Source organism: Osmerus mordax, chromosome 24 (genome assembly GCF_038355195.1).
Source record: "Osmerus mordax isolate fOsmMor3 chromosome 24, fOsmMor3.pri, whole genome shotgun sequence".
Classification (NCBI taxonomy): domain Eukaryota; kingdom Metazoa; phylum Chordata; class Actinopteri; order Osmeriformes; family Osmeridae; genus Osmerus; species Osmerus mordax.
The window spans coordinates 6,763,420-6,776,606 of NC_090073.1; the positions used below are offsets into that span (position 1 = coordinate 6,763,420).

The 13,187-nt window shown below is 51.4% G+C and overlaps 1 protein-coding gene across 1 annotated transcript in view; it reads left to right on the forward strand.

The window, feature by feature from the left end:
- arvcfb (ARVCF delta catenin family member b) overlaps window positions 1–13,187 on the forward strand; it is a gene marked incomplete at its 5' end in the record, with an annotated part of 49,034 nt that overhangs the window by 14,586 nt on the left and 21,261 nt on the right. The window contains 4 exon segments of the mRNA XM_067227737.1: window positions 3,864–4,047; window positions 8,589–8,706; window positions 9,049–9,226; window positions 10,980–11,051. Of these exon segments, the coding sequence (XP_067083838.1) occupies window positions 3,864–4,047; window positions 8,589–8,706; window positions 9,049–9,226; window positions 10,980–11,051 (552 nt within the window).

A 13,187-nucleotide genomic window follows, 5' to 3' on the forward strand; every position in this document is an offset into this window, starting at 1 on the left:
TCTCTCCCTCCCTTCATCTCTCTTCCTTACCCTCCATCTCTCTCTCCCTCCCTTCATCTCTCTCCCTTACCCTCCATCTCTCTCCCTCCTTCCATCTCTCTCCCTCTTATCCTTCTCTCTCTCCCTGCATGCCATCCCTCTCTCTCCCTCTCTCCCTGTTCCTCTCCCTTCCTCCATCACTCTCTCCCTTCGTCTCTCCCTCCCTCCCTCTCTCTCCCTCCCTTGTTTGTCTGCCTGCACATGATGGATGGGTTGAGGTGGCAGGGTTGGGGCTGGGGAGGGGGGGAGCGGTGTGGGGGGGGGTGCAGGGGGGCGGGGGCCAGCGGTAATGGGCCGGCCTAAGTGAGCGGCCCTTGATGGAGCGTCCACATCTGTAGCCGCAGAGCTCAGGAAATTGAATTAGGAGCCCAGAGCCACACGCTCACACGCACACACACACACGCACACACACACACGCACACACACGCAGACACACAGCGCGGGCATAGAGCCAGAGCATGAGTTGGGGAGGAAGAGAGGGATTCAAAAGAGAGGAGGGGGGGGTCTGGTATGACTCCTTCGGGAAACGCAACGCAGCTCCTCGGCTTGTGGGGCACCTGTAGATGTGACGATGGAACGTACATAACAGGAACCCAGCCCAAACACCAAAGCTGTACAATGTTTCCAGGTGGAGCAAGCTACGGATAGAGTTTTTCCTTGTCTTCCTTGAGGGTTTAGGTTGGTTGAGGGGCAGTTCTATGGGCGTATGTGAAACCCTTTGTGACATGCTTGCATGTAAAAAGGGCTATCCAAATACATTTTGATTTGATTTTTGAGGATCAGAAGGGCCTCGTTGGAACAGCGAGTATGCATTGTATATGCTGACAGTCATGGAAATAGGAAACATGTACTGTATACATAAACAGGCCGTGTAAACGATACATATCAGATGTATCATATACAGATATGATGGAGTTATGGTAGTTTGGACACACTGCTCGGAAACATGAGATCCTAGTCAGGGGCAGGAAGGTCAGGGGGTCAGATGGCTGAGGGGTTAGGGAATCGGGCTGTTAGAGGTTGCCGGTTCGATTCCAGGCTGTGCAAAATGACGTGTCCTTGGGCAAGGCACTTCACCCTACTTGCCTCGGGGGAATGTCCCTGTACTTACTGTAAGTCGCTCTGGATAAGAGCGTCTGCTAAATGACTAAATGTAAAAAAAAAAAAAGGTCACCAAACAACAGTGGGGCTGCGAGCTATGGCCGACTGTGTGTGATGTATGGAGGCGTCGGTACAAAGACATGCCTTTGTCCTCCAGACACAGCTTTAACTACGCGGGCTGAAGGACAGGCGCTATCCTGACCGATATGTCAGCCCTAATGTTTGACAGTGAAGGGCATGTTAAGATAGGTGTGGAGGCTTGCTCTCTCTCTGTCAGCATGTGCGTACACATCTGAAGTTTGGAGGAGTTTCCTGAGGAATTGGAGGATATCTATCTCTAACGATAGAGGATGAATCTCCTTTCGGGCAAATCTCCATTCTTCACAAGACGGATTTGAGGCGCCTTCTCTGTATTCTGCTCGATGAAACATTCACCTTGTCCAAAGCCAAATGTGTTTCCAACAGCTTTTCCCTTTGTTTCCCATTTACAGAAAATAAATGAATGTTCCTACAGGTCCAGCTTAAGACCTAAATCTGACAAGAAACCTAGTCTTGGGCTGCAGTGTTCACAAACAGTGAAAAGTTTGCCAGAATGATTGCTTAATGCTATAGCTAACATTAGCATGGAGGACAGCCCAGCTAGCTTGTCGCGGCATGCTGGCTGCTCGTTGTGAGAGTTAATGGAGTGACGCTAATGTCCTAGCGCTGGAGCTAATCAAGCCGTCAGCCTCTCGTGTTACTAGCCATCCATCTCTGCTCTCTCCACCCAGCCCACGAACACAGCCGCTGCTGTTACATAGGTAAACAAATATATGCTGCCAAAGAGAACGGGTTTACACAGGATTACAATTCATTTATTTAGAACTTTCAGACGGTGCTAATAGGAGCACCACATACGACTTAGGTTACACTACTAGGAAACTGTTGAGAGGAACAGGACCATGAATCCCAGTGCACCAGTGAATGAACCTGAGTAAACTTGCATCTTGAAAATGAAGGAAAGAAGGAACTGGGATTAATAGTGAATTGATTTGAATTAAAAACACCAGACAGCAACATCTTTGTTTAGTGCAGCTTGTTCGACATCGATTCATGCCCACAATAAGTGGATTACTTTCTTTCTTAGTTTATTTTTATTTATTTTTATGTCGGATGGAAGCCATGTATAGTAGATGGAGGCCTGGTTGTGCTATTATTGGATCTGGGCAGTAGTTTTCTCCAGGCACGAACACACCCAAGAATATTTTTACTGGAGAAGTATTTTTAGTTCCGTTTTTTTGTGTGTGCTTGTGCAGTCAGCATGATTTGACAGGGAAAATATTGACCATGTGGAAACTTTAGGGATACAGTTCCTCAGAGCTGGGGAGTTACGACAGTTTAAGTGTGCTGCATATGGCCATCTTTGTGTCTGTGTGTTTATGCGAGGGAGTGTGTGCATAAGATTTAGTGAAACACTGCTGCTCCTGGCTATTATTGTTCTGTCTGAGTAAGAAATCTTCCTTGGTGCCGGGGGGGGGGGGGGGGGGGGAATACTTTCTGACCCCAGATGAAATCGTTTATCTTCCTACTATTTTGCTCCATCTCTGACTGGGGTGAGGACAAGGGATGGAGAGAGTGGGGGGGTGGGTCGGCGGGCGGAGCTGCTGGGGAGGGGGTTGGGGGGTTTTGTTAATAAAACTAAAGGCCAGGCCCTATGTGTGTGCCGTAGGTGGACTTTGAAGTCAATTTGTAATATTTTTCTTTTCACAAACCCGTTGCTTGCTGCAGAACATCCATTTGTTATTGAGAAATCCCTCTTGACTCTCTCTTTATTGCAACAGTCATGGGGCTTGGGGCTTCTCCACTTCCTCCCTCCTCTCCCTCTCCTCCCTCTCCTCCCTCCCCTCCCTCCCCTCCCTCCCCTCCCCTCCCTCCCTCTCCTCCCTCTCCTCCCTCCCTCCCTCCCTCGCCTCCCTCTCCTCCCTTCCCTCCCTCTCCTCCCTTCCCTCCCTCTCCTCCCTCCCTCCCTCCCTCCCTCCCTCGCCTCCCTCTCCTCCCTTCCCTCCCTCCCTCTCCTCCCTCCCTCCCTCCCTCGCCTCCCTCTCCTCCCTTCCCTCCCTCTCCTCCCTTCCCTCCCTCCCTCTCCTCCCTCCCTCCCTCCCTCGCCTCCCTCTCCTCCCTTCCCTCCCTCTCCTCCCTCCCTCCCTCCCTCGCCTCCCTCTCCTCCCTTCCCTCCCTCTCCTCCCTCCCTCCCTCCCTCCCTCCCTCCCTCCCCTCCCCTCCCCTCCCCTCCCCTCCCCTCCCCTCCCCTCCCCTCCCCTCCCCTCCCCTCCCCTCCCCTCCCCTCCCCTCCCCTCCCCTCCCCTCCCCTCCCTCCCTCTCCTCCCTCTCCTCCCTCCCTCCCTCCCTCCCTCGCCTCCCTCTCCTCCCTTCCCTCCCTCTCCTCCCTTCCCTCCCTCCCTCTCCTCCCTTCCCTCCCTCCCTCTCCTCCCTCTCCTCCCTTCCCTCCCTCCCTCTTTCTCCCTCCCTCCCTCCCTCCCTCCCTCTCCTCCCTCACCATGTGGAGCAGGGATACAGTTGTTCTCTGCTGGCATAGGAAGCATTGTAACGGTTGATGCTGTCCACTCTTTTACCACTGACCTCAAGCACTTCAGAAGCACCACGCAACTAACCTCTCTCCATCTCTCCCGCTCGTGTTCTCTCCCTCTATCTGTATCTCTCTCTCCCTCTCTCTCTCTGAGCAGGAACTCTGTGGAACCTGTCGTCCTTCGAGCCTCTGAAGATGGTCATCATCAACCACGGGCTGCAGACCATGACCAACGAGGTCATCATCCCCCACTCGGGCTGGGAGCACGAGCCCAACGAGGACTCCAAACCCCGCGACGCAGAGTGGACCACCGTCTTCAAGAACACCTCCGGCTGCCTCAGGTACCACGCCCGCCACCCCAGCCGGGGCACGGGGGGACGGGGAGGTGAGGGTGGGAGGGTGGGAGAGTGGGTGGTGGAGCCAGAGGTGATGGGATGGCGAGGGGAGGGGGTGGGGGGGTTGGGTGTGGTACTTGCACGTGCCTATCCACCCATGTATTGTGTATGGTGCAAATGAATATGCACGTGCTGAATGTGTCGAGTTTGGCACAGTAGTCAACGACCAACTGCTGTCCACACACACACACACACACTGTGGACCTGTTATGCTGCTTTCCGCTGTACTCTCTGTAGAGGAGCACTGGGACTCCACCTGTGTTTTGTTTTATCCACCTGTGTAATGGCGAACACTCAGACGGAAATCAATGCAGTGTTCGTCCAGCCACAGCACTTGGACCATTAGCGGGCCTATTAGCAGCAGCCGCACAGAGGGAGCCTCAGACCTGCGGCCGTGCGAGCTGGCCGCCAGACCCCCTTGATTAAGACCCTCCCCAGACCCAGGAGGCTTATCGCCATGGTTACCTGAGATCCAGTCTCCTCGTCCTCTCTGTAAAAGTGAAAACCCAGCGTTACCCGTGCTCCGCGTGCCCCCCCTCCCCGCACACACACCACCCCCCTACCTCCCTCCGTGAGCTGGAAAGTTGAAGAGGTTACGAGACAAGATTGACTTACAGTGGAGTAGGTTAGTCTGTTCATTTCTCTGGCTGACTAGAACCATTTTTTGTGTGTGTGTGTGTGTGCGCCCCCCCCCCCCCCCCCCCAGAAAAAAAAAAATCAGGCTTTGTTTGTATTGCTCAGCCGTAGCAAGGTCACATGACCTGTAGCATTCCAGACCAAAGCAGTCCAGTCTCAAAACTGCCTCCTTGGTGTATTATCTTGTGTTTTTGCCTTTCGGATTCCTCAGTATTCCAACAACATCTCATTATGGAAGCATCTCTCAGAGAGACGCTTAATCCGGGGGTGAGAGTGAAGGGTTAATCCCGACTGTACAGTGTTAACTGTCTCTCCTGGCCTCTTGACCTTGAGGAACCTGTCTCTCCTGGCCTCTTGACCTTGAGGAACCTGTCTCTCCTGGCCTCTTGACCTTGAGGAACCTGTCTCTCCTGGCCTCTTGACCTTGAGGAACCTCGGCAGTTTCAGCGTTAAGGAGGGAGTGTGTGCTGGGGCCTGGGGGTTTGAGGCAGAGATAATGACCCCAGTGGTTCTCTCCTCGTCTCCCACTGTGACTCCACCAGGAGATACCAGCCAGCTGGGCTGGTTAAAGCACACCTGGGGGTGATAAGAGGGTCTCATAAAGTGGCTTTTTCCCTGAGCTGACTTGTGAGGATAATCTACACTTCCTTATCTACCAACCTCTGCTGATTTGGAGTCATTAGTATTTTGGAGCTGGACACAAGGGGTGTGTGCGTGGTGTGTGTTTGTGCTATCATGGTCCCAGCTCCAGCATGCCTGTTTTATAATCTGCTGCAGCTTGCCCTGTTCTATAATCTACTGCAGCTCATCGCAACAGAAGGCTGTTGGTCGGCATTCAACTTGACGCTTTCCTTCTCCTTCCAAGCGCATGCACACATACACACACCAATACCAATCCCTGCTGTTCCAGATTAAAATTCTTCTGTGTGGGTTCTCTCTCTCTCTCTCTCATCTCTCTCTCTCTCTCTCTCTGTCTCTCTCTGTGTCTGTTTCTGTGTGTCTCTCTCTCTCTTTCTCTTCCTCACCACCCATCAGTTTAGGCCACTCCCCTCAGAGACCGTTCTAATCAGGCCTCGCTTGTCCTCTGAACCCCAGTCGCAGGGCTCCACTATGAAGCTTAGCGTGTGTGTGTGTGTGTGTGTCTGTGTGTGTCTACAGTGTGTGTGTTTGAGGGGGGGAATGGGGCATAAACACTTATCTGGTCTGACCTGCGCCCTGATCCATCCCACAGGTCAGACAATGTATCCTCAGGCACTAGGGTTTGTTATTTCTGTTGCCATCACTCCAGACCTTTATCTCCACCCTCTCTCTCTATAACTCCCCTGCCTCTCTCTCTCTCTCTCTCTCTCTCTCTCTCTCTCTCTCTCTCTCTCTCTCTCTCTCTCTCTCTCTCTGTCTCTCTCTCTCTCTCTCTCTCTCTCTCTCTCTCCCTCCCTCCCTCCCTCCCTCTCTCTCTCTCTCTCTCTCTCTCTCTCTCTCTATTCCTCCCTCCCTCCCTCCCTCCCCTCCCTCCCTCCCTCCCTCCCTCCCTCCCTCCCTCCCTCCCTCCCTCCCTCCCTCCCTCCCTGTAGCTCCATTCTTATATGTCCCTCCTGCTCTCTCCCCCCCTCATTCTCTAGCTCTCCCCTCTCTCCCTTTCTTTACCCCCCCACTCTTTATCTCTCTCTCTTTCTCCCCCTCTCTCTCCCCCCTCTCTCTCCCCCTCTCTCTTTCTCTCCCCCTCTCTTTGTCCAACCTGCTGCCGAGATCACGTCTCCATGGTAACTGTAGCCAACGACAGCAGCGTATCGGTTGCCTAGTAAGCTGCCTAGGAGCAGAGACGCGGGGTGATCTGGAGGGAGATCTTCTGATGTATGAGAGATTCTGTTTGCTCATGTCTGGATAGAGCTGCAGGTTCGTTCCCGTGAACACATCATAACCAATGGCCATTTATGAGCATCATGACAGTGACTCACAGGAACAGGGCCACGTATGTCTCGCCTCAGCTTTGCCGTGTGTGTGCGTGTGTATATCTGTTTCTTAGTAAATGTATAGTAAACTACACATTCAGTGTGGTTTTGTCCGTTGTGTGTAAGTGTGTGTGTGTTGTGTCTGCGTGTGTGTTTCCCAGTAACTTGGACCTTGTGATGACGTGTGGAAGTCATGAGAGCTCAGGGGGAGGCCCATGATCGCTCTCCATTAGTGAGGCTGTCTCCCTTCACACACTCCCCACATGACAGGTTATTGTCTTTTCTGGACAAATGTCACCTGACCTCTGGACCTAGCCAGTTCATTGAAACCCCTGCGCACAATGCACACGGTGCACACAGCGCACACACACACACACACACACACACACTGTAGAGGGAGGTCTAGTGAGGCTGGAGGTCTAGTGAGGCTGGAGGTCTAGTGAGGTTGGAGGTCTAGTGAGGCTGGAGGTCTAGTGAGGCTGGAGGTCTAGTGAGGCTGGAGGTCTAGTGAGGCTGGAGGTCTAGTGAGGTTGGAGGTCTAGTGAGGCTGGAGGTCTAGTGAGGCTGGAGGTCTAGTGAGGTTGGAGGTCTAGTGAGGCTGGAGGTCTAGTGAGGCTGGAGGTCTAGTGAGGCTGGAGGTCTAGTGAGACTAGAGGTTTAGTGAGGCTAGAGGGACCAGCCTGAGGCTGCAGGTCCATGGGTCTGTAGGTCTATCGGGAGGTCAAAGGTTATATTTCCCCCTCCCCCCCAAGCAGGTCAGGGCTCTATAAACTAGCCTCCCTTCAGGGAGACAGCCTGAGGAAAGACCAGGTGAAATGAAACGCCCGCCAGTAAACACCTCGAACCCCTATCGGTCTGTCTGCCTAAAAACGCACAGCTGTCACATCAGTCCCAGGTGGAGGCTCCCCGCTAGCACGTTAGCGGAGCGAGCTGTTTTCCCCTGGCCCGGAGGGACACGGATGTGAGGGTTCATGGGAGATGGCGTTGGCCCAGATGGCCTCTGGTGTCTTCTGTCTCGCTGCTCCGGATTCATTGGAATTATCCTCGGTGTCTGAACGGCCCCGCTTCCGCCCTGAGATGAATGGAGTCGGCACGGCAGAGTGGCACGGGCCGCACACACACTCACTCAGGCTCACAATCTCACATTTGCACACTCACAAACACGCACAATATCACATATACCCACGCGTAAACACTTACAGAAAGTCATTTTGCCACTGTGAATGTGTGGCGTTTGTTGTAGTCTTGTATCTGGTCTACATTTACATTTATGCATTTAGCAGACGCTTTTATCCAAAGCGACTTCCAAGAGAGAGCTTTACAAAAGAGCATAGGTCACTGATCATAACAACGAGACATTACGAGCAGCCAAAACATGAAGCATACATTGTGAAAAACCAAATAAGTCATATAATAATCAACAGTAGAATATTTCACAGCGAGTACAATAATTTAAAACCGTCACAACTAACCAACAAGAGCAACAAGTCTCTCAATATGAATCATTGTGGTCTAGCCTTATGTGAGTGTGTACATTTTTAAGTGTGTGTGTGTGTACATTCGTAAGTGTGTGTGTTTGTATGTGAGAGAGTGTGTGCGTTTGAGTATGCACTCTGGTTTTCAATGCCCCTCAGCCTCTTTGCCGTGCCGGCTTCCACAAGTCCTAGCTGAGCACTAGGTAATGGGATTGTATGGCTGGAAGCCCTCTTAAACGTAGTCCCTAGTGAAGGTTTGGATTGTGGCTGCCCCCTACCCTTCCTCCACTCTGCCTCCCGCCCAGCCACACACTTAGACCTGCCTCACAAACTGTCAATGCAACTGTCGATCTGAACCTGTGTGTTTGTGTGTGTCGCTCCCTCAGAAACGTGAGAACCTGTGTGTTTGTGTGTGTCGCTCCCTCAGAAACGTGAGTTCAGACGGTGCGGAGGCGCGACGCAGACTGAGGGAGTGCGAGGGATTGGTGGATGCCCTTCTCCACGCCCTCCAGTCAGCTGTCGGGAAGAAAGACATGGACAACAAGGTATCCGCACGACCTGTTACTGTGACAACGTTCGGCAGCTGCAGGAGTGTTTCTGTTTACATTTATAGTGTTTTTGTCAGCATTTATGGTGTTTCTGTCTACATGTATAGTGTTTCTGTCTACATGTATAGTTTCTGTCTACATTTATAGTGTTTCTGTCCACGAATATAGTGTTTCTGTCTACATTTATAGTGTTTCTGTCTACATTCATAGTGTTTCTGTCTACATTTATAATGTTTCTGTCTACATTTATAGTGTTTTTCTCGACATTGATAGTGTTTCCTTCTGTGATTGGTTGGGGCTAAGCAGTCTGTGTTTGTCGCCGTCTCTCTCTCTCCCCAGTCGGTGGAGAACTGCGTGTGCATCATGAGGAACCTGTCCTACCACGTCCACAAAGAGGTGCCGGGGGCCGATAAGTTCCAGGACCCGTCCGCCCCCCAGGCCCCAGGCTCGGCAGGGCCCCAGAGGAAGAAGAAGGATGACGCAGGCTGCTTCGGGGGAAGAAGGCCAAAGGTGAGAGGTCCCACAGAGCGACACCTAGAGGTGGAGGCCGGTACTGCTCCTAGGCGCTCCTCCCCCAGTTTCTATCCACACCTTGAGAGTTAGCTACCTTCAGCCTCTTGTATTTACACAGACAAGACTAATATATTCGCCTCTGATTTAATGGAGACAGAAAACAAATGTTTGAACAAAGATGTGTGTCACAGTGTTAGCTCGCGATAGCAAAATGTCCTCCAATCCAAACTGGTGGTTTGTGTACAGCAGTGCTTTGTGTGGATCGGTCCTGTTGGTTTGTCCTCAGGTCGTGAAGTCATGGCATGCTGCCATCTTATTGGTCCCCAGACAGATCCAGTGGCCTTTATCGACAGGCTCTCAAACTCTGCTGAATTACAGCTGCACAGCTTTGTCACTGTGTGTCCTCCCTTAAATAAAGAATGGCTGTCATTAATCTCTCAGTCAATACCCTTGACCCCAATGGTCCCGTGAGGGATTCCGTCTGTGTCGAGGTCAAGAAAACACCAGGCGGGTGTCGCTATGGCGATTTACACCGACAGCAATTAGCCAAACAGCTGCTATTGTGCACAGGAGTTAATGAGGTGTGTTTAGGCGTTACAGACCCCGAAGGTGTACTTTAAATCAGAGTTGATCACATTTCACACGTTAAACAACCCCATATGACAGAAAGCAAAGTCCTGTGACCCTTCAGCGTTGTTTAGACACGTGAGCTCCAGTAACCCCTCCAGTAAGCTCCTAGAATCCCAATATTCTCACCACTCATGGCTAGTAAGATCCCCATGTTATGCCCAAGGAACGTCCAGCGTCATGTAGCTCCAACTAGCAACTTCTTACCTGTGAATGGTTTTTATTGCTCTTCTGTTCCCTTTCTGGTTTATTCTTTGTCGTAGGAAGGTGGCGCCGTGACATGGCTAAGCCTGGAGCCTGCCCTCGTGTGGGGCACTGCTCAGTGCGATAAGCTGTCACATCGGTGCAAGAGTGCCGGTGTCTTTCTTTCTTTCTCTCTCTGTCTCTCTTTGTTTCTCACTCTCTTTCTCCTTTTGACTCTCACCCTGCTCCCCTCCTCCCCTGTGCCCCGCTCCTCAGATATGACTTGCAACTGTTCACATGTATAATTCTGTCAAGGCTAATCCACACGCTTTTTTTTTCTTTTTTTTACCATGCCTGTTCTCTTCTCCCTGCTTTTTTTTGGTAATGCTGCTGCTTCCTTGGCTAACAATAGAGGAATGGTTTAATCAAGGTGAGTATCTTCCCTGCCCCTCTCTCTCTCTCTCTCTCTCTCTCTCTCTCTCTCTCTCTCTCTCTCTCTCTCTCTCTCTCTCTCTCTCTCTCTCTCTCTCTCTCTGTCTCTGTCTCTCTCTCTCTCTCTGTCTCTCTCTCTGTCTCTCTCTCTCTCTCTCTCTCTCTCTCTCTCTGTCTCTCTGTCTCCCTCCGTTCTACCTGTAGCTAGTCTCGTAGTGCATTGGGTTGATACCGTTTGCATCCCTCTTTCATAGACTTCTCTCTCCCCCTCCTTCTTCTCCCACATCTCTTCAGAAGGGATGGAGGAGAGACTTACCCTTAGCTGGTCTCTCTGTAGTCCCAGCCCTGCATTATTAAAAGGGCTTCCCAGCCCCAGTAGAATTGCTGTGTGTGTGTGTGTGTGTGTGCGCTCGTGCGTGCGTGTGTGTGCGCTTGCAGCCCGCCACAGTGGTTTCTCCGACATTGTCAGTGAGCTCGGTGACGTTTACAAATGTGCTCTCCTTTTCACCATCCAGGCAGAAAAAACGGAGAGAACGACAAGAACTACGACACCCTGGACCTACCCAAGCGCACAGAACCCACAAAAGGTACGCCCCACCCCCACCCCCACCCCATCCGTCGAGAGACAGGCCTTGTTAGAAACCCTCGCCCCGTCACAGCACTGCACGGCACGGTCTCGCCTACTCTCACGTTACGAGGAGTACAGCGGGTGTTCCGCTCCGCGGAAATGAGTCTTATTTTGACAAAGAAAGCCACGAGCAAAGAAGGAGAGCATGGTTTGTTCCGCTAGCGGGGGTGTCTAGGATGTGCAGTCACTTCAACACAGCAGAGAAGCATGCGGGAGGTTGGGATTCAACCCTCTGATTGGTCTCTCACAAATCCCCCACCTGGACCGTTGACTCCTGTCCTCTTTGGTGGTGGATTTGTATCATGAATCGGACATTGTTCGCTTGAGCTCCTGGCTTTTATGAATCCCTTGCTAGCGAGCGATGGCAAACATTGGGAATTTGTCCACCTTGAATTTGTTGTTTTTTAATGAACACCTCACCTAGAGCTAACAGTACTGATCGGCGTCCCTTGATGTGACTCAGGTACTGTCTATCTATATGTGAGGACGTAGTGTATTAGCTTGACAGACATTTTGATCCAAAGCGTCATACAGGGGAGATTGAAACCTCTTGATCCACAGTGAAATGCCTTAGCACTGAACTAGCACCCAAAGGACCAATGAACCACTATGTATGCCACAGATGTTGTGCCTGCTGCCAGATCATATACAACTCCCAGTTCACTTTTGTGAGGCCTGTTCCGTGTGTCAATAATGGTTAAGAATCTCCGGTTCACAGTGGGTTCTCTCCCGAAACATGTCAGCTAGCCTCAAACAAAATTAATATGCAGCCATATTTCCACACAGCTCGTCTGTTGACGTGCTGCTGGGAACGTGTGAGTGTGTGCGTGTGTGTGTGTGTGAGTGTGTGTGCCAAACGGGGTATGGGACCATGGGGGTGGCACCACAGAGGGGGACTTGCAGCATTTACACATCAGCACACTCATCAAGTCCTAATGGCAGGAAGTCAAAGTCAATAGCACTTCCTGTTTGGCTGTAATTAGCCACATTAGCACGGCAAAGTGATCTCTTATTAAACCAGATTACAATTAATTGCTGTGGTTTACGGAGGTAAGCCGGTTTTTCTTTTTTCCTTTTTATCGCGGTGAAGTCAGCAAAGCAGATGAGCTCGAAGGAAGATAATTAGCGCGTTTTTTTGCCCGTCGCACTGTTGCTTTATCTTCAGCGGTTGTGATGATGAGGATTGTGCGAAGGTTGTAACAAGACATAATTGTGTACATAATCCCCCCCCCCCACAATTTTGGAGGGCATTGGATTATGGTGTGATATGAATGCTATGTATGCACAGCTGAGGGTCTGTGTGTGTGCATGTGTGTATGTGTGTTTGTGTGTGGCACTACGTGCTTGCTGAAGCACCTTGATTCCATGCTTACACATATATGCACTTTATTTAAAGTATTAAGTCCATATAAATATGAATTAAAGTAGATGGATAAGCTGTATCGCCCAAAGATCCCCATCACCCCCTTCACCCTTGAGTACATCAAAACACGTTTCATCTAGAACGGAAGACACCCCGGAGTCTAGTCAGCGCCACCCAAACAAGGCGTCTTAGGAAATACGTACCCGTGTAAACAATGTTGTTGTTTGGGCGGCGGCACTGGTCTCGCGTAAAGCCCGGTTCACTCGTTTCCCTACATGCCCGGGGGGGGGGGGGGAGATCAGGGGGATTACGTGCTTTGTTACATGTGTGTGTCTTTATCCGTCATCGTAGCACCCGGGGTCGTGGCAAGGACATGGCATGCCTCCAGCCTCACCGTGATCACTCCGGCCTCGTACTGAAATCCACTTCCTGTTTGGGATTACCGTCGTCCGCACAGGTCCCCTGCGCACGCGCACGCACGCTGTACAAGAACAACTCATTAGGCCATAGACAGGGTCACAGAGTCCATAGTCTCTCTGATGTCACGGAGGGAGGTGGAAGCTGTTGGGTTAGTACAGGGCAATGTGGCTTGCCCCAGTGCTCTCGCAAAGACATCGCCTCAATGAATATTGAGTTGTTGATTATGTGGCTCTTTAATGTCTGCTTGAAAGCGCTATGGAGAAGGCCTGATGGCGGATCATTAACGAACTCCACAGTTACGCTGCCTGCATT